Below are 19763 nucleotides of genomic sequence, written 5' to 3'. Positions count from 1 at the left end.
CTCTAGCTGCGAACCAATAAATCTGAAATGTGACGATGACATAACTGTAAAATGCATTGGCAGAAAGCGCTCTTAAGTCTTCTCCATCCCTCATTTCCATGACTGTGATGTGACTCTGATTCCATGCCACAAGCTTTTTTAAACCAGATTTGAGCCTGTTTATGCATGCATTGTAAACCCAACTAGGACAGGGAGAATAGTTTAACTTAAGGAACAGTTAAATGTTTCCAAACATTTGTGGTAGCATACATGTGTGAAGTGTTAACCTCTTTCTTTGCTTACATACCATAGCAAGTAATAATATTTTACATTTATATAGCACCTTTCAGTCCTATATATCCCAAAGCTCTTTACAAACTAAGGCATCCATTGCCATGGGACCTACAATATCTATGCATCTCATTCAAAAGATCCCTACACAGGAAACTGCATGTATATTATGCACAAAAACCTATGTTAAAAAACGTTATTACATTTGCAAAGTCAAGCATTCAAAAGTTACGAAATGCCAGTATTAAGATTGCCTGTGCAACCTTAATTTGGCTCCCTTGTGCATATGCATTGATAGCGTCTTTAATTACATGATCATGTAGTGTTTTTTCCATGGCTGAAATGTTTTGGCTGACAATTTGCAGAAAAAATCAGCCTAAGTCAGACGTCTGGCATGCAAAATTTCAGCCCAAATGGTTAAAGTTTCATAAATTTAAAAACAATTGAAAATAGGATCTTCTAACAGGAAGTGTTGAGCAGCCTTAGCAGTGCTGCCAGCACCACCTATAATCAGGGCCGGCTCCAGGGTTTTGGCCGCCCCAAGCAGCCAAAAAAAAAAAAAAAAAAAGCCGCGATCGCGATTGCGATCTGCGGCGGCAATTCGGCGGGAGGTCCTTCACTCAGAGCGGGAGTGAGGGACCGTCCGCCGAATAGCTGGACGTGCCGCCCCTCTCCGGAGCGGCCGCCCCAAGCACCTGCTTGCTAGGCTGGTGCCTGGAGCCGGCCCTGCCTATAATGTAATACCTTAGAAGCAGAAACTGCTGAGTACTCTGCTGAGATTTGAATCTGGGGTTGCAGGTATTTCACATCTGAGACTCAGGTGTTGTCTAAACACAAAGTTGCAGCAGCTTAACTAAAGATGTGTGTTTTAAAACTAATTTAACTAATCTGGTCCATACCCCTGTGAGGGCACTCTTAACTCAGTTTAAACCTGATTTATATCAATTTAGCTTATTTCAGTATAGAATAGACTTAAGCCAAATTGATATAAGCCAGGTTTGCATTGATTGAAGAGTGTCCGCATAGAAGTTTGCCACAGTTTAACTAAATTCTAGAGGACCAAGAAGAAGTTAGAGCAGGGGTTGGCAACGTTTGGCACGCGGCTCGCCAGGGTAAGCACCCTGGCAGGCCGGGCCAGTTTATTTACCTGCTGACGCGGCAGGTTCGGCTGATCGCGGCCCCCACTGGCCGCGGTTCGCCGTCCCGGGCCAATGGGGGCGGCGAGAAGCGGCGCGGGTGAGGGATGTGCTGGCCGCGGCTTCCCGCTGCCCCCATTGGCCCGGGACGGCGAACCGCGGCCAGTGGGGGCCGCGATCGGCCGAACCTGCCGCGTCAGCAGGTAAATAAATTGGCCCGGCCCGCCAGGGTGCTTACCCTGGCGAGCTGTGTGCCAAACGTTGCCGACCCCTGAGTTAGAGGCTGTTTGAAGGTCCTGCCCCCACAAGGGGAGAATCAGATTGGAGTTCTGACCTGTCAGTTTACTCAGTGACTGCAGGTGTCTGACAACAGAAGCCAGCAGTTAGAAAGCTGGAGCCAGCCACTTCTGGTGAGGAGGAAATGAAGCAAAGGAGCTGCACAAGAGAGAGAATGTTCCAAAGTCCATGAACATGGTGGGTGAGCAAAGTGAGAAGCTAGAACTATGGTGGATCTAGAACTCTGAACTCCAGTTTTGAGGTGATAAAAACAGGTGTGTGAGAAAGGTCCAATGACAGATTGTGAAACTGAATTATTTTGCAGTGGAGTCCAAAGACAGGGAAGGGTGATAAGCAAGGGTTGTTAGTGAGTTTAAACAATTTAATAGCCCTTTTGGGGTTAAGAATAGATTAAGAGAGTGTGAGCACATCAGCCCAAGGTTGGAAGCAAAATCACTGTGGGAGATAAAAACCCAGTTTTATGAGCTAATTTGTTATCTCAATTTCAACCTGTTGTAAATGTTAAATGTAGTGTTTCCAATGAGGAGAAAGAAAGAAAGAAAGATAGATCCGGGGACTAGAGGAGCAGAACTTGGGACAGGTCCCAAGGTAGAGCTGGAAAAATCTCAGGACATAGGAGATAGGAGAGCAGAGAATGGTAAGAGTGCAAGAAAACCGTGGGCCCTTTTGTGGGCAGTCTCAACAGAGAAGCCCAGGACTGAAAGGGCCATGAGACAAAGCTGAGGGTACATCTACACTGGAGCTGAAAGATGTAATTTCCAGCTCAGGGAGACGTACTTGTACCAACTCTGATGGAGCTTGTGCACTAAAAATAGAAGTGTAGCCGAGGCAGGATGGGCTATCCACCCCGACTGTGATCCCTTCTGAAACCTTAGGTAGATACTCAGGAAAGCTAGTCTCTCCGGCTGCTCGCAAAGTCTCAGCGATGCTGCTCTTTTTAGCACATTAGCTCTATCAGAGTTAGCATGGATCTGTCGCCTCAAGATGGAAATTACACCTTCCAGCTGGAGTAGATGTACCCACTGAAGGATTTCAGTGTGTTAGGCTGTGGATTTACTGTCCATTGTGAGGAAGCTCTCAGTACTACTGCCATACTATATCTGGCTTGCAGATAAACACTGGCCTAGATGCCTAATTCCCATTTATTTCAAATCCTACTGGGTGCTTATTTTTAGGTGCCTATATATCTTTAAAAATCTGGCCCGAAGAGTCTAGAGTTATGTTTATTTAGCAGTAAAGCATGGCTGGCAGGGAACAATAAGATGCCAGCCCAAAAGAGACCTCACCATCTTCCACTAAAAGACACACAGCAACTCCGGACCAAAAAAACCCCTGTTCGGGCTGCAACCTCATTATTACTATTAATAGTAAGTGCCTGACAAGGTCCCTGCCCTTGATGTTATGGGGTAAAAGACAAAAACAAATATGGGGCAACCAGTTTGAGGTTTTCTGTAGCAACTGGAAACACATCAATACCAGGTTTTGATAACTGAGCCGGCACACTCTATCTACTGAGGGACAAGGAGCTTCAATTTTAAACATCATCTCTGTAATTCAGAGTTAAATGAATGGTCACATGGCAGCGGATGGAGCTTCACCTTCAGCTGAAGTGGTAGATATCTTTGTTTTTAGAGCTGAATTCCATTAATAATTCCAGGGTGCTTTGGCTGCTAACCAAAGGCCCAAATCTTCAACACTTGCAGTAAATAGCACTTACATGAGTGGGGGGTTGCAGGGGATCCGAGGGGCCCGGGGTCTTTGGGGGAGAGAGGAGGAAGCTGCTTGCAAGGGAGGTTCGTGGGGGAGCCCCTGGTTGCAGAGGGGCGCGGGGTCTGGGGGCAGGGATTCCCCGCCCTAGCGGAGCAGCCACGGGGCGGAGGGTCTCAGGTTGCGGGGAGCCGCGAGCTGGGCCCCGCGGAAAGGGCGCGGGCGGCTGCCAGCGAGGCGGGGCCGGCGCGAGAGCTGGGCGGGGCCGGGCTCCAAAGTCCCGGCAGCCCCGATGTCCCGCCAGTAGAGCGGGCTGGAGGGAAGCAGCGGCTGCAGGATGGAGCGGGACGCGGGGCAGAGGCCGTCCGCCTTCGACCTGCCCAAGGTGAGCGAGTGGGTCAGCACCGCCGGGCCGGGCAGCGAGCTCGGGAGCCGCGGCTCTGAGCCGGCTGCCTCCCCCCTGCTGTGGATGTTCCTGGGTCCGAGCCGGGGGCTGCGACCCTTCCCTGGGCGGGCGGCTCCGCGATGGGGCAGGCTCCCCTTACCCTGGCACGTGCCTGCCCCCCCCCCGGCAGTGCGGGGGCCCTGCCTAGAGCCAGATTTGTGGCCACTACCCCCGCCGGCCCAGCCTCGAGCCCCAGCGGCTGGCGCGCGGGGCTGGCGGGCGGCGCGAGCCCACCCAGGTCTCCCGGGGACACGCGGAACGCGGGGGAGTCCCAGCTGCACCGCACGGGAAGGGCCATTGTGCGGAGTCGGGCTTGTATTTACCTTGGGTGACTTTGCCAGCCAGAATCGACCCATTATGCTGGTAAGTGTTTGTGTTCTGTTGCTTCCACTTTCTCTTGCTCATCCTGCTGACTTACTATTTTTACTGCGGATAGCAACACCCACATTGGGCTAAGCGCTGTCTATACATACAGGAAGACGCTGTCCGGTTCTTACCCTAAAGGAACTGTAGGAGGAAGCCTGGTCTGTGACAGCAGAACTGCAATACCTGTTGCTGCTGAGAGAGTCGCTGACACAGCACTAACACAGTGTAACTGCAAGTGTTTGTAGTTTCCAACTACAGCGGCACCAGTTGTTGATGCCTTTTGATAGCAGTGAGTGATGTTTGTGGGTAGCCAAAGCTTAGGAAAATAAGCAACATATAAAAAGATTGTTAATGCAAAAATAAACCATTAAAAAAACCAAGCACTAAATGAGCTAGAAATTGATGAAATCCTTTCACTGCAGTCACCAGAAAATATATCCTAGCAGTACTGTCAGTATATAGAGTTGATAACAATACAAGCAGTGAAGTGAAAAGTATCTAGCAGCACAAGCTAGCCTATAAAGAAAATGATGTGAGGGGTAAGATTTTGAAGTTTAGCTCATGGTCTGTTGTATCCATCCATCCTGTCTCTCCCCTCCCCACCATCCAAGACTGGAGGGCAAGGGATGATTAGACTCACTCCAGACAACTAAAAATCACAACATATTGATAAATTTTGCAATTTTAGAACTAATTTCCATATTGGAAAAAGGTCTAAGAGACTGAGATTTAAACCTTCTGTTAATCTGAGCAAGCAGGAAAAGCAGACAAGAAAGATGACCTTCTAGGAATGACCTGGAAGATTATCTTTGTTGATTACCCAAGTTTATGATATACCCATTAAGCCTCCTAGTGAAATCAGTGCTGGAAAAAGGTGTCAAATTGATGGTCATGGAGTATGAAGTCCTGTTTATTGGCAGACCAGGGATACAGCATGGGCAGCAGCAGTGCAAGATCCCTCCAAGCTATCCTGCCATTGTAGCTCAATGCTGACCCGGAATTCCCCCATTAGGAGCAGAGGAGAGTTCAGTCTACATGATGCATGTGGTCCTTTGCCTCTTGGATGCTCCTGCTGCTACTGCCAATGAAGGGGGCAACTAGTGGTAGTATTTTTGGGTGGATACCTGTCTGCTTTGATCCGGACGGAGGCCACAAAATAACTGTTAGATGATACCTTTTAGTCACTATCAGTATGAGTTCCATCAGAGTCATTGATCTATAGATGAAATGCTGTGTATATTATCAATTCCCTGAGTCATCCAGCCTCCAATCACCTTTATAACCACCATTTAAAACAAAGGATATTATAGAATGTTCTGCTTGCAGGACATTGAAAGAATAATTTACATTCTGTGTTAGATGAACATACACCAAAAAGTTTGCTTGGTCTTATTGAATTTAGATAAATACATCTTTTGTGTAAAGTGCAATATGTTTGAAATTAAACTGTTCAGAAATAAGCATAGGTTCTAAGCTGATCTCAGTGTGTCTCCTTTAATGAAAAACAAAGGTCACTACACACACATGTGCACACACCACTTTCCTTAATAGCTTATTATCTAAAACTTAGGCTTTCTGGAGGACCTCTAGTGGCGGAGTAGTCCATTGTTAGAAAAAATCAAACTGGGAGCTTATACTTACTTACTTACTTATTTATTTATTTATTTATTTATTTATTTATTTATATATTAGCTTCAGTGACAGTGTGCTGATAATCACATGTTGATAGGATTTTGGGATATGTACTAAGGATGCAGTGGCTTTGGGTTATAGTGTGGTTTTTGTTTTCTTAGAACCCTCATTGTAACAGGCTTTCTGTTTCAGATTTTTTTTTTCCGTATGTTTTGTTCAGTTCTTTGGTGGTGAAGATATTCTGTCTGCCCAAAGACACCACACAGATCACAGCTGTAAAATGTACTCTGGTATTTCACTTAGCCATTTGCAGTACAAATACATCTGAAGCAAGGTCATAGGTTTCACTTTACTTACACAAATCATGGTGTTCATTGTGTTTATACTTGGACAGAAAACATAAAGAAGGAGAGAGAGAAGAATAGAAAATAGATGCTTGGTTTCATATCCTTGGTCTCTTGCAGAGAACGTGACCAAAGAAGCCACCTCTTGGCTAGCTTCTGATCTCAGTTACTGTGGTGCAAACCTGGCATAAGTGATATCAGAATCTGGCTCTCTCTTTCCATGTTTGACTCACTTCAATCTTTCGTTTACTTTGGTTGCTGCTGGTAGGACAGAATTCAGCTTTCAACAGGAACTTCATCTAAGTGGGTGGCAGCTAATTCTCGGTCTATGGCTAGTTATCCTCAACTAAAAGGAAGAAGAGAAGAGGAAGAAAGAGAGCGGATGTGAGACATCACATTATTGAGCCATCTTCCTGATTTTTCCTTACAGTGGGAGGTTAAGTAAAAGATAAACATCTGCCAGCTCATTAAAATTTCAAACAGCTGAAAATGCCTCTATTCTTTTTCAGTTCCTGAGAAATCATAGAAATGTAGGACTGGAAGGGAGCTCAAGAGCTCATCTAGTCCAGTCCCCTACCCTGAGGCAGGACCGAGTATATCTAGGCCACCCATGGCAGATGTTTATCTAACATGTTCTTAAAAACCACCAATGATGGCGATTCAACAACTCCCTTGGAAGTCTATTCCAGTATTTAACTATCCTTATAGTTAGAAAGCTTTTCCTTATATCTACCCTAAATCTCCCTTGGTTCAGGTTAAACTGATTACTTCTTGTCCTACTTTCAGAGGACATGGAGGACAATAGATCACTGATCTCTTTATAACCGCCCTTAACAGGTTTGAAGACTATCAGGTACCCCCCTCCTCCTTCTTTTCTCAAGACTGAACATGCTTAGTTTTTTTTAACCTTTCCTCATAAGTCAGGCTTTCTAAATCTTTTATCATTTTTGTTGCTCTCCTGTGGACACTCTCTAATTTGTCCATGTCTGTCTTAAAATTGGTGTCCAAAACTGGACACGGTACTCCAACTGAGGCCTCACCAGTGCCGAATAGAGCAGGCCAATTACCTCCAATATTTTACATGTGACGCTCCTGGTAATACACCACAGAATTCTATTAGCCTTTTTTGCAACTGCATCACATTATATCTCGTATTCAATTTGTGATCCATTATAATCTCCAGATCCTTTTCAGCACCTGGTCAGTTGTTGTTTCCCATTTGATTTTTTCCTCCCTAAGTGTAGTGCTTTGCGCTTGCCTTTATCGAATTTCATCTTTTTGATTTCAGATCAGTTCTCCAATTTGTCAAGGTCATTTTGAATTCTAATCCTGCCTTCCAGTTTACTAGCAACCCCTGCCATCTTGGTGTCATCCTCAAATGTTATAAGCCTACTCTTCACTCTGTTATCCAAGTCATTAATAAAAATGTTGAATAGTACCAGACCTAATACAGACCCCTGCAGGCACTACTTTTTGAGTACTGTTTTTCAATCAGTTGTGCACCCATATTATAGTAATTTCCTCTAGACCACATTTCCCTAGTTTGTTGATGAGAGTAACGTGGGACTATATCAAAAGCCTTACTAAAATCAAGATATATCACATCTGCTGCTTCCTCCCATCCACTAGGCCCGTAATCCTGTGAAAGAAGGAAATTAGATTGGTCTGGCATGATTTGTTTTTGATAAATCCATGGTGGTCATTATTTATCATCCCATTTTCCTCTAGATGCTTACAAGGTTCGTGTTCTTTCATTCTGAGTTTTTTCTCCTCTTAGCTTGAGCTGACATCAGAAAAGTACAGCTACTTATAAAAGTCTGTACACAGGTATTCTTATGCATGTTTTATTCCAGTAATGTGTGTTCCATCTCCAGTGGGAGATGCCTCTTTACAGCCATGCCGTCAAACCCCAGCCGTCCTTGGATGTTAGGGACCAAATCCTACTTGGAGTTACAGTGATGGCACTCCAGAGAATCAGTGACATTTCATCAGTGCCATTAAAAGCAGAAATTGACCCACAGTGATTACTTTAATTTTTTGCCATCTGAAGCATAAATGACAGCTTCTCTCGTTTATGCATCTCACTGACTGTTAAATCAGTGGAGTAGCAGGAGATAGTAAAGATAAGATATGATCCAGGAACAAAAATGCTGTGCAATTTGGATTCTGATAGGTAGCCAAGTCATGCTTTGCATAACTTTTCCAGATCCTAAATCAGTTAGTGAACCCAGATTGCCTCTGCTCAGTTGTGGCACAGACCGTGTAGCATTGCAGTTGAGTTATCATCACCTAATAAATCCGAGGCACTTCTAATGTAGGGCAGGTGTTACTCTGAACCCTCCAAGGTTCAATGTGTGTGATGGGCCTTTTTTTAATGGTGACAGACACCCAGCACGAAGTAACAGAGGAGAGATGAGAAAGCAGTATGTGGCGTCTGTCTCATCAACAGCATTTTCTGTAACCTTCCTGTCAAGAGCTCACATTTCTAATACCGATGATTTTAACAACCCCTGACAGGCAGCTTTCTTCTAGCGACTACATCTAGATGCCATTTCCACAGCAATTTCACCACTGTCTTGATATTAGATAGTTTTGGGTGAGCTTCCATTTATAAATAGTAGTATCCAAACAAGATGACTGTTTTCTTCCAGTGTGTGTATGATATGCTAAATAGGGGAATTGCTTTTTGGGAATGAATTGATAAGTTTAGTGCTAGATATTGCACATGCTTAGTCACTGTCCTGGAATCAACAGGCTGCAAGCTGGATGGGTATTTTCTATGACAGAGAGATTTTTGTGACTTCCCAGAATTTTCTCATTTGCTAAAAGCCTTTTGACATAGGGACAAAGTAATGTTTACTGGAAAAAAACAAGAATGGGCAGATGATGTTATCATGCAGCTTCAAAGTTTGATTTCGTTTTTCAGATCACTACCTTGGCTTCACAGACAGTGGATATTCACGGGTACAGGTCATCCTTCCTCCTACCACATGCTGAATTTTGACCTTTCTTAATTTTTTCTACTTGAAGTTTTCAAAGTTATTCAATAACGGAATGAGTCAACGGATACAGCATGCAATGACTGTAGTTTCCAGTTATTGTCCATGTTAATATATGGTGGTTTAGAAAATGCTGATAATGATGTGCTGATACATTCACCTGAGCAAAGTCACTGATAATTAAAGGCCTTTTTAATTATTAAACAGTCATTGACTGGGTTATCTGTTAATACCTGCCTGAATTGATCAGCATAATGGGTGGAGTTGTGTGACCATTAATAAAAATTATTTGGATCCTTAGATTTTGATCAAATCAACCATTGATTGAATTAAGGAAACACTGAAAATCAAATTGTTAGGGGAAAGGTTGATAGTGCCTCATTCCCCTTTAATTTACGCAAAATTAGGAGTAACACCATTGAAATAAATGAAGTTACACAGTTATTAAAAATCAGTATTAGAGTAATAGATCTTAAGGCTAGAAGGGATCACCAGATCATTTACTCCAAACTCCTGCATAGATATCACAGGCCACCAACACCACCCAGCGCCTGCACACCAAACCCAACAACCAACGTTAGACCAAAGCATTGTAGCCCAGAACAGTCTCTACTATTATAAGCCACAAGCATGGGAGAACCCCACTTTGGGGAGGCTAGCCTGCCGGCCCTGCCCCTTCCGCCCAAGGACCCGCACGCCGGATTCCCGAAACCCCTATCCCACCCCTAAAAGGAGAAGCCCTGACTCTGAGGGGCCCCCACGACTGGAGGAGCACTGGCCGGCCCGCCTGCCCCAGGCACATCGGGCCGAGCTGCCACCCCCCCCCAGCCCAATGTCCCGAGCCGCCGGGCGCCCTCCTCCCCCCCCATCCCGCCAGAGCCTGGCCTCCCCCAGTGCCGGGCCGAGCTCCTGGTCAGCCCCAGCACCGGGCCAAGCTGCCAGCCTCCCTGAGCGCCGAACCGAGCTGCTGGCCCCCAAGTGCCTGCCAGGCCGAGGCGCCGCCCCTCCCCCCCTGCCCTCCCAGAGTTGGGCGAGGCTGAGCCACTGGCCCCCAAGTGCCAGCTCCTTGGCCTCTCAAGGACTTGCCCCCCCCGGCCAAGCTGCCGGCCCCAGTGCCTGGCTGAGCCTCCTCAGTCCACTGACTGCTGGCTCTCCGCGTCCTTCCTCATTCCCCCATCCGGAGGAGGAGGAGGGACGTGGCGAGCAGCGGGGACCTGGGTGTGTGTGTGTGTGGAGTGGAGGAGGCGGCAGTGCCAGGGAAGGCAGGGCCTTCCCTAGCCTACTTTACCTGCCGCCCATGGCCACAGGCAGACAATAGGAGGGACTGAGGCCTCTGCAGTGGCAGGGAAATTAAGTGAGATATACCAAGATAATCCTGACAAGTGACCTGCACCCATATGCCACCGAGGAAGGCGACCCCCCCACCCCACAGTCAGTGCCTGTCGGACGTGGGGGGAAAACTCCTTCCAGACTACACATGTGGTGATCAGTTAGACTCTGAGCATGTGAGCAAGATCCAAGCAGCTAAGCATCTCAGAGAGAGAATGCTTGGTGCCACCTCAAAGCCCTGGCCCACTCTGTCCAATGTCCCATTCCAGTTATGGCCATCCCTGATGCTTCTAAGGAAGGAGATTTAAACCCCAGTCCCTCACCCCAGAATACACTTGGAATCCCTTCCTGACCCCTGCAGGTGGCCAGCTGAAACCCTGGAGCATGAGCATTTAGTGACATAAACTGGAAGTTAGCACCGGAGCTGCTGAGCCCTGCCTCCTACCATCACAAGCAACACCGTCATACAGTCACACTCATAAATTTGTCCAGCTCTCTCTCAAAACTAATTAAGTTGTTTGCCCCCACCACTCCTATTGGGACATTGTTCCAGAACCTCATCCCTCTGATTAGAAACCTTCCTCTACTTTCCAGCTTGACTTTGTTCATGGCTAGTTCATATCCATTTGTTCTTCTGCTGCCGCTGTTCTTTAGCTTAAATAGCTCTTCACCCTTCCAGGTATTTACCCCCCTATGTATTAACTTCCATGGAACTTTCCCTAACTTTGGTCTAAGTGAAAAGGAAAAGCAGGCCTTAAAACAGAATGAGTAAACACTCTAGCATTTGGGCCTGGTGACATATACCTTTCTGGGTCACCATATCTGATGGCCTTTTTTTAAAAGCCATCTGTGAATTTACTGATTGTGTAAGTGAAGGGCAAGTGGCCCTGTTGAGAGCCAGGTATGCTGGGTACCTGCACTGTGCATGCTTACACCTCTTGACCTTCAGTATTGCATCAGCTAGTCCAGTCTTGGACCTCTCTTCTCAACAAGACTTGAATATTGTGACAGTTTGCAAAGTGGATTTTTGACATGGACCAACCAGCTGACGATCAACAAATTCACTCTCCGCTAGGGCACAAATAGGATTTGAAGCCAGATCTCCGGAAGGGAAGCAAGTGCACCTCATGTCCCATCTACTCAGCCATCTCTAAAGATGGCTTGAAGAGCATGTTGCTGGTCACAACACTGATGATGCCCCATGGACTGAGCAGTAGGTCACCATTTGTCAAGCAGCTCTGAAAGAGTTAACACGAAGTCAAGAGACAGCTTAATCTGATTTGGCCCACTGTGGAGTTAGTTTTATAAACCAACAAGCACAGTCATCCCTTCCATTGTCTTCTGCCAGTGCAGATGTAGCTTGCTTCCAGCCAAGGGAGCCTTAGACTGTTTGGCACTCCTATGCGAGGAGGCCAGATGGAAGGGATCTTTCAGGGGGAACATTGCGCAACAGGCAAAAACCTGATAGAGAATTGGTTGATCTGCAGCACAATTATAACTTAGTCCAAACTGCAAGGCCTTACTAGTATTATATCATTTTGTAGCTGTTTCCTCTGTCCTAGCAATGTACTTGAGAGCATAGGCCTCTCCCATCTCTCACTGTTCTGGCCCCTCTAAGGATATAATATAAATATTCCTTTGTTCTCTGCTTGCTTTAGCTTATTTGCACTTCTCTGTGTTGAGATGTAGTTCAGTGAAAGCTGATTTATCTAAGTCCTTAGTTGTTGGAGAACTCATTGATCTAAAATAAGTTCACGACCCCTGCATATGTTGATGATTTTCCCAAACGTGCCTAGTCTACTGAGGACCAATGTGCCAGCCAGAATGACCATGGTTGATTGTGTCGCACCAGGCATCATGTAGCGAAGTTCCCAGATCTGGCTCAATCCTATGAATCCACAAATCTCTGGGGTGGCCCTGCAGGCGGTGCCAGGTGGTGTCAATGTGTGCACCCCTTTGCCCTTCAATGGAAAGTTTGAAGTAGTACCTGATAAGGGACCCCGCTCAGAGTAATGAGCGAGAGCCATCGATGGACCCAGTGGATGAGGGCCAAGTTCCCCAGCAGTGGTGATGGTGGATGAGACATCACTGGATGTTTGGACTGCATAGGGTGGAAGAAGAGCTAGATCTTTGTAATGGTCATCCACGTCCTCAAGAACCAACAGCATCTGGCAGAAGAGTTTCTGGGAAAGGGAATGGTGTCCCCCCAAAATAAAAACCCCCTGTACATCTTCCCAGTCCTAAGGAGGCAGAGTGAAACAAAGATGCGACCAGCCATGATAAACAATGTGAAAAGTCCTGTGCTTATCCAGTTCCCTACTTGTCCATTTCATTTGGATAGAAAAGGCTCCAGGCAGCTTTGGGTAGCTCCTTGCAGCCCTGGGAACCTGAAGGTGCTGGGCATTTTCCTTGCAAGCTGCACGCTACCTTGGGTGGAGTTGCTCAGACGCTCCTCGTCCAATTTCATTATCCCTGTTTTATCGCAAGCTATTTGAGGGGGAGAGAACCGTCTCCTGGAGACATGGAGTGGAACCTTGTTACTTTCCTGCTGCAGTTTACAAGTGTCTTGTTTACGATAGCAACAGAGGGTAGAGGCAGATGGCCCACAATTTCATGGAGGTGACAGCAACATTAAGTAGATTCCTTTAAAGTACTGTACTTGTGGGTCGCTTTTGCAGGAAATGTTTGAGATGAGGTAGGAACATGTAGCTGCACGTTGCTAGGATTTTGTACATGGCCCAATGTGGAATAAATATGGATCATGAGCCTCAAGCCTATAATTCTATCAAAGGGTTGTGCGGTCACCAAAACCCCCAAGGAGTGACGCCTCAGTCATTGTATGGAATTGGAGCCCAAGAATTCAAAATTTGCCAGGTTTTTACATTTTGAGGAGGACGGATCCAGGACCTGTATCACTTTGTGCTCTGCATGGTCTACAGCTCCCTCCTGCTGCTGCACTTTCTTCCATCCACATCCTTCACTCCTGTCCCTCTTGCTAACTTCTTCCACCTTGACTCCCATCCCTTCTTCCCTGCTGCTACCTCTCTCCTTCTATTGCTTCCCTTGTCCTCTGCTCCCCATCTTCCCCCACAGCTGATTCCATTCTGGGTCCCACTCGGGTAGCCTTGTCCTAATTACTAGAACCATATAATTCATGTATGGGTAAAAATCTCATGCCTGTGAATGACCAAGTTTTGACCTTGTCTATATGGGTTTTTGTATTTGCATCTATCTCCATAGCAACTGAATGCCTCCCTAGAATAAAAAAACGATATCTCTTCCAAGCCTGCTGGCAGAGGTTGTGTGTATGTGTTTTAAAAGAGTAAATGAAAGAAGCATGAGTGCCAGAACACGAGAGAGAGCTATTGCTGAAAAGCTCTGTCGAAATAAAAAGGTTTGTAGTGTATTTAGATCTGAATGCTGTGAGGCTAGTGCTCAATTTCATGTCATGTGGCAGTGAGTTCCATAGTCTTGGTTTGGCTCCTATGAAAGTTCTGCCTCCTGAAGTCATGAGTCTCCTGTTGGTCGACGGTTTCATTGATCTAGTGGAACAAAGCTGTCTTTGGAGAGGTGGTATTTCAGGTAACTAGATCCAGTCCCATTCAGGGGTTTGCAAATCGGGGCAGAGAGAAAAGCATTGCTTGTAATCCTGAGGCTGCAAGGATATGCTGGCTGCTTCAGGGGAGCTGCACAGAGCCAGGTAGGGAGCCTACTATACCCTCAGCACCAGCAAGGGTCCCAGGCCGCACACCACCGCCAGCCCTCCCCCCCCAGCACCAGCTGGGGTCGTGGGCCGCCTCCTCCCCAGCACTAGCAGCCTCCCCCCGGCCCAAGTTTTAGTCAGGGGTATATAGTACAATTCATGGACAGGTCATGGGCCATGAATTTTTGTTTACTGCCTGTGACCTGTTGATGACCTTTACTAAAAATACCTGTGACTAAAATGTAGCCTTAGCCATGATGTATAATGCTTTGTACTTAGCCATAGTTGTTATATATGCATGACACCTAGGCTTGATGACTATAACTGAAAGCTCCAGTTGGTTTTGAATGGAGCAGTCTGTTTGTCCAGCATCTCAGGCCACCAAGAGTCCATCATTCCAATGTTTTTGCTGTCTGCCCAGGCTCCTTATGTAATACTGGCTCAAATGCCAAGTTTTAGTCTCACTCAAAGCTCTCCATGTGACTGTGGCTTGCTGCAATGGCATGTTCCAATGGGACTGTGGACCTTGCATTAGATTTATGTGCAGGTAGGGTAGCCACCTCTGAGGTGGAAAAAAAATGGGACATCCGGGATGATCCTTAGCCCACAAAACTGGACAGCTGGCAGTGCATATCGAGCACTCTTAGCGATTTCCCAGGACAGCTACCTCAAAAAAGGGACAATCTTGGGAAAACCTGGACAGGTGGCAACTCCTATATGCAGGAGGCACCTCTTTCTCAGTGACTGGCCCACAAATTTGGAACTCCTGAAAGACAGTAGGACGGGCATGAGCAGAGCAAACTCCAAAACCTACTACTTTGACCCAGAGTAGCAGGAATTACCAGATCGGACTAGTAGTCCAGCTAGTTGAGTTCTTGTTTTTTACTTTGCTCAGTACCGGCTGTGTCAGAAGTAAACCTGAAGTGGACAGTTAAGGAATGATTAAGGAATAACGTGTCTGTAGGGGTAGTTTCTTTCTAACTCCTGTCAGTTATTGGTTGGCATATGCTCTAACGCCAAGAGGATTTATACCTCTTCCTTTTTTTATGGAATTTAATGTAACTGTGGGTATTCTCATTATCAACATAAATGTCCAGTCTTTTTTTGAATCCTATTAAGTTCTTGAGTTCAATATCTTGTAGCATGAGTTCGACAGGTTAAATTTGCATTGCATTAAATTTTTTTTATTCTAAGTCTTAAATTTATTGCCTTTAAAATGTCTTTGAATGTCCTCAACTCTCCTATTGATAACTAGCGAACAGGTGTGCCTCATTTACCTTCTCTGTCCCATTCATTATTTTGTTTGTCTTTCTTAAGTCACTACTTATTCATCTTTTCTCTAACTGAACAGTCCAGATCTCTTAAGTCTCTACTCATAGGAGAGTCTCTTTGTTTGTTTCAAGGTAGGTACATTGCAATCCATGCAGTTGTCAGAAAGACCTGGACAACAATATACATGTAATAACCAAGGTCTTGTGCTCTTCATACTATGACTATCCTCACTTATCTCCATGCTGAATGCCTGTTGTGAATTTTTAAAAAATGATTCATTTGGTCTGGATAACATTTTAAAAACAACTGAGGGGCGTTTTCTCCTTAAGATTGCAGAGAATTGCGTGCACAGCTCCCATCAGTGCAAGTCAACAAGATGAGAAATTTCCCTTAACGACTTAGTAAATGTGGCAACATCTTCAATAAAATGAATCTGTTCAATGCTTTTCACTTTCCAAAAAGTCAGTTTTGGAGAACTTGATCCCAGGAGATATGGGAAACAGCCTCCGTGGGAGGCCCATGGTGCAGAAGAGTCTTTGTTTACATTTGCTTCCAAGCACTGGTATGTTGACACTGAACAGTTATTATAAAGAAAGATGTAAGCTGTGCCTCTCTCCTCTCCACATGCCTGGAGTTAATTACAATATCTCATCCCATTCTTCCTCGATAATTGTGATGGACTTGCAAAGGAAAATGGGAAGAAGTTCTCAAGTCTCATTCTCTCCCAGTGTTCCCAGAACAATTGTATTTGCACACACAAAATATTGCTTAAATATCTTATCATTAAGGTTTTTTCCTCTTAACTTTGTGCTTTCCAAATCATGTTTACCAACTTTCTCCTAAATAATTTGCAACATCCACCAAATGTTGAAAAGGTACCAGTCTTTCATCTTCCAAGAGGTCTTGCTCCTGGCAATAATTATTTCTCTCTCTGAAAATGTGTGGCAAGCAGGGGTTTAGAATTAAAGTGATTTGGGCTATTGTCTCACATGTAATGGGCCTAAACTAAAACACCATTTTGAAACGTGATCAAAGCAAGAGTAGCTTTTGGTTGAGAAACTGAGGTGCTTATGGAAAGGCATTCTCAGCGAGCAGAAATCAGGATTAGTCAGCATTTAAGACAATGGTTCTCAAGCAGGGGTACATGTATCCCTGGGGGTGCACAGAGGTCTGCCGGGGGTACATCAACTCATCTAGATATTTGCTTAGTTTTTCAACAGGCTACATAAAAAGCACTGGCAAAGTCAGTACAAATTAAAATTTCATACAGAGAATGACTTATTTATACTACTCTATATACACTGTACACTGAATTGTAAGTACAATATTTATATTCCAATTAATTTATTTTATATTTATATGGTAAAAAATGAAAAAGTAAGCAATTTTTCAGTAATAGTGTACTGTGACACTTTCGTATATTTATATTTGATTTTGTAAGCAAGTAGTTTTTAAGTGAGGTGAAACTTGAGGGTACACAAGACAAATCAGACTCCTGAAAGGGTACAGTAGTCTTGAACGGATGAGGGCTACGGGTTTAAGAGATTATGAATATCAAGATAGAGCAGGATAGAAGCAAATGTCACTTCCCGCCCCTACATATTGGGGGACCAAGTATGAGTAGGACAATTTCCTGAGCAGTGTAAAGGTTGCTGGAAACAAAGTTTGCGTGTAAAGGAATGTTAAAAATGTGACTTCCGGGAAGAACAATGAATCCAATTCTGTCAATTTTCAGACATTCAATAAATAACCTTATCAAGTATCTTTTCTATATTGTGTAGCTTTCTAAGTTCTCTCTTTTAGCTCCCATCTTGTGACTCCACCACACTGGCTGTATTTGTAGCATCTTCTGATCCAGAGATTACTTTCACAGTTATATGAACGTTATTTGTCTCTCTCTTTTTTTACAGGTAGAACTTCATGTCCACCTGGATGGAGCCATTAAGCCAGAAACAATCTTATACTTTGGCAAGTGAGTTGTTTAAAAATAACAATTTGTTTCAGTGTGTTTATCTGGGTACTTTGATTTGAAAAGATTTCCTGAACAGAGGCACCTCCGTGTAAAAAGGAAAATTCTTAGAATTTGGCCCTGTCCTTGCTGATTAGTCCCGTGTTAGGATGTATAAACGTAATTATAGCTTTCTATTAGCAAGATTCTCTCTGACAAAGACAAGGATTTTTTTGTTTATTAAGCCCTGCCAATGAAACTGTCCTATAGATCACTGTATATCCCCACCACTGGTTCTGACATCCCAATTCTCAGACAAAAAGTTCTCTGTCCATGCCCATCCAGGACACTCTGCTTGAAGTGTGCAAACAACGAACGGCTGTCACGAGTGTGGTCCTAGTCAGAGTGTAGACCAGCACTGTGACTGAGTACATGATGCACAGAACTGTCCACTTTCTAATAGGATAGTAGGGAAACTGGACTGAATTGGTGTCAAATATGTAACCAAACAGTGACCTAGTGCCCCTCTCCTTATGCTCACAAGCCACAAACCAAGCAGAGTTATAGACAACAACATGAGCAGGTTAGATGAGGAAACAGATTTTGTGGTCAGGCTTAAAAACAGATTTAGAAAGAATGAGTTATGAGTCCATTTCTAAATATATCCATTGAAACAGTGCAGTGTCCGGTCTCATTAATAACTGCAAGAGTTCTGCAAAGTGCAAACAACCCTAGTGCATCAGCATTGTCACTGGCTGTCTCTTGTAGTTGACTGCCAATCCCTGGTCTGCAGAAAGCAATTGGCTGGGTCAGTTGTACTTGCCATACTATTAATGCTAGTATTTGTGTTTGCAGCAGGGGTTTTCTCTCTTAGCACTCAGTGTAAATTTTCTGTTTGATCCTGCCTTGCCATCTCAAAACCAGACTGATGGTATAATTAGGGCTGTGTCAATAACCAGATATTCGGTTCAGGAGCAGGTCTGAAAAAAGATTTTGTTTTTTGGTTGACCTGAAACCAAAATATGTTGAAATTTTTGCCAAACTGAAAAAAAGGTTTGTGTCATATCAACCATAACGTTTGGTTTTGATTTTGAAAGTTTTAAAATCTGTTTAAAATTGAGAGAAATTCCAAAATGAAGAAAAGTTGAAACTTTTATTCTCAGTATGCCAAATTCGAACCGAATCTGTGGGGTTGGGTTGTTTTGGTTTGGGGTTTTTTTTGGCGGGGGTGGGGGGGGAGGTTCTGTGCAAAAACAATTGCCTCGCTTTAGATGTAACCCATTGCCAAGAAAAATCTTCAGCGCTATGGCTTCATTGCTGGCTTAAGCAAGAAGGAGCAGATGGGCTCTGTCGGGGAGGCAAACTCTGGTTAATTGACACATACACTTGATGAGTGGCAAGGTAAATAATTAACAACTTGAGTACCTGGCTCTATAATTTTAAACAAGATAAACATGAAACTTCTTCCAAGTGTGAAAGTTTATTTAAAGGTAAAGGACATTGGCAAACAATGCCAGATTTCTTAAGTATGGCAGAAATCCCTTTATCAAGAACATCATGATTAGGTTGAATCTAACAACCAGCCTTTGCAGGTTCTTTCCCATGTCCCAACAAATAACACTTCAACATAGTTGAGGGGGCTTTAGCCATGAAAGCAATTTCCAGTAAAAATGGAACAGATGTGGCATCATCTAAGATGGATGGATTGGAGGATTTGATAAAATATTTGTGTGGAAAAAAATTACTTCTCAGGCCATGGTTAAGGTGCCTTCAGAACTGGCAATAGGTTCTGCGATGCAGCCAAGATAAATATTCAGAAGGTGCATCAAGAAAATCCAGCTCATTAATTGCTGGAGGCCCCTTTGGTATGTTGTGTAAGAATTGCTCTTGATTTCACCCATCTATACATATTGTAGGAGCAAAGGAGTGGGTTAAAGATTTCAGTGTATGGATAGGTATCCTAATGTGTGAGGGATTCATTGACACATCTAACTCCCTGGAGCTCTTCTACTTCCTTATGGCAAGTAGGGTGATCGGGTTGTATGGTTACCTTGGGGATTCTCTTGACTCTTGTAGTCGGGAGTGTCCATACTTCACCCACCTGAAGGAACTGTGCTTGCAACTTGGCAGGAGCCAGGGCTGCCCTACACTTGTATAAAATGGAGGTGACTGGAGCTATTTTCATATCTACTATAAAGTTGGAGTCTTCCAGCATATAGTGCTCAGTTCAGGGTAGAGCAAAAATGCATGCTGGTTTTTGTGCAAAGGCAGCATTTTGTGGGGGTAGTTTAGGAGTCTGCTTTGAAAATCTGGCC

General features: G+C 44.6%; 1 protein-coding gene across 1 annotated transcript in view; it reads left to right on the top strand.

Moving 5' to 3' along the window:
• The first annotated feature begins 3718 nt into the window (after positions 1-3718).
• LOC135886594 (adenosine deaminase-like) overlaps positions 3719-19763 on the top strand; it is a 34640-nt gene continuing 18595 nt past the window's right edge. Inside the window, exons 1-2 of the mRNA XM_065414353.1 lie at positions 3719-3795; positions 17411-17472. Coding sequence (XP_065270425.1) covers positions 3748-3795; positions 17411-17472 — 110 coding nt within the window. The 5' untranslated portion in view covers positions 3719-3747. The remainder of the gene's footprint in view (positions 3796-17410; positions 17473-19763) is intronic.

The sequence above is a fragment of the Emys orbicularis genome, chromosome 12 (genome assembly GCF_028017835.1).
Source record: "Emys orbicularis isolate rEmyOrb1 chromosome 12, rEmyOrb1.hap1, whole genome shotgun sequence".
NCBI lineage: Eukaryota > Metazoa > Chordata > Testudines > Emydidae > Emys > Emys orbicularis.
This window is presented reverse-complemented; position numbering and strand designations above follow the sequence as displayed.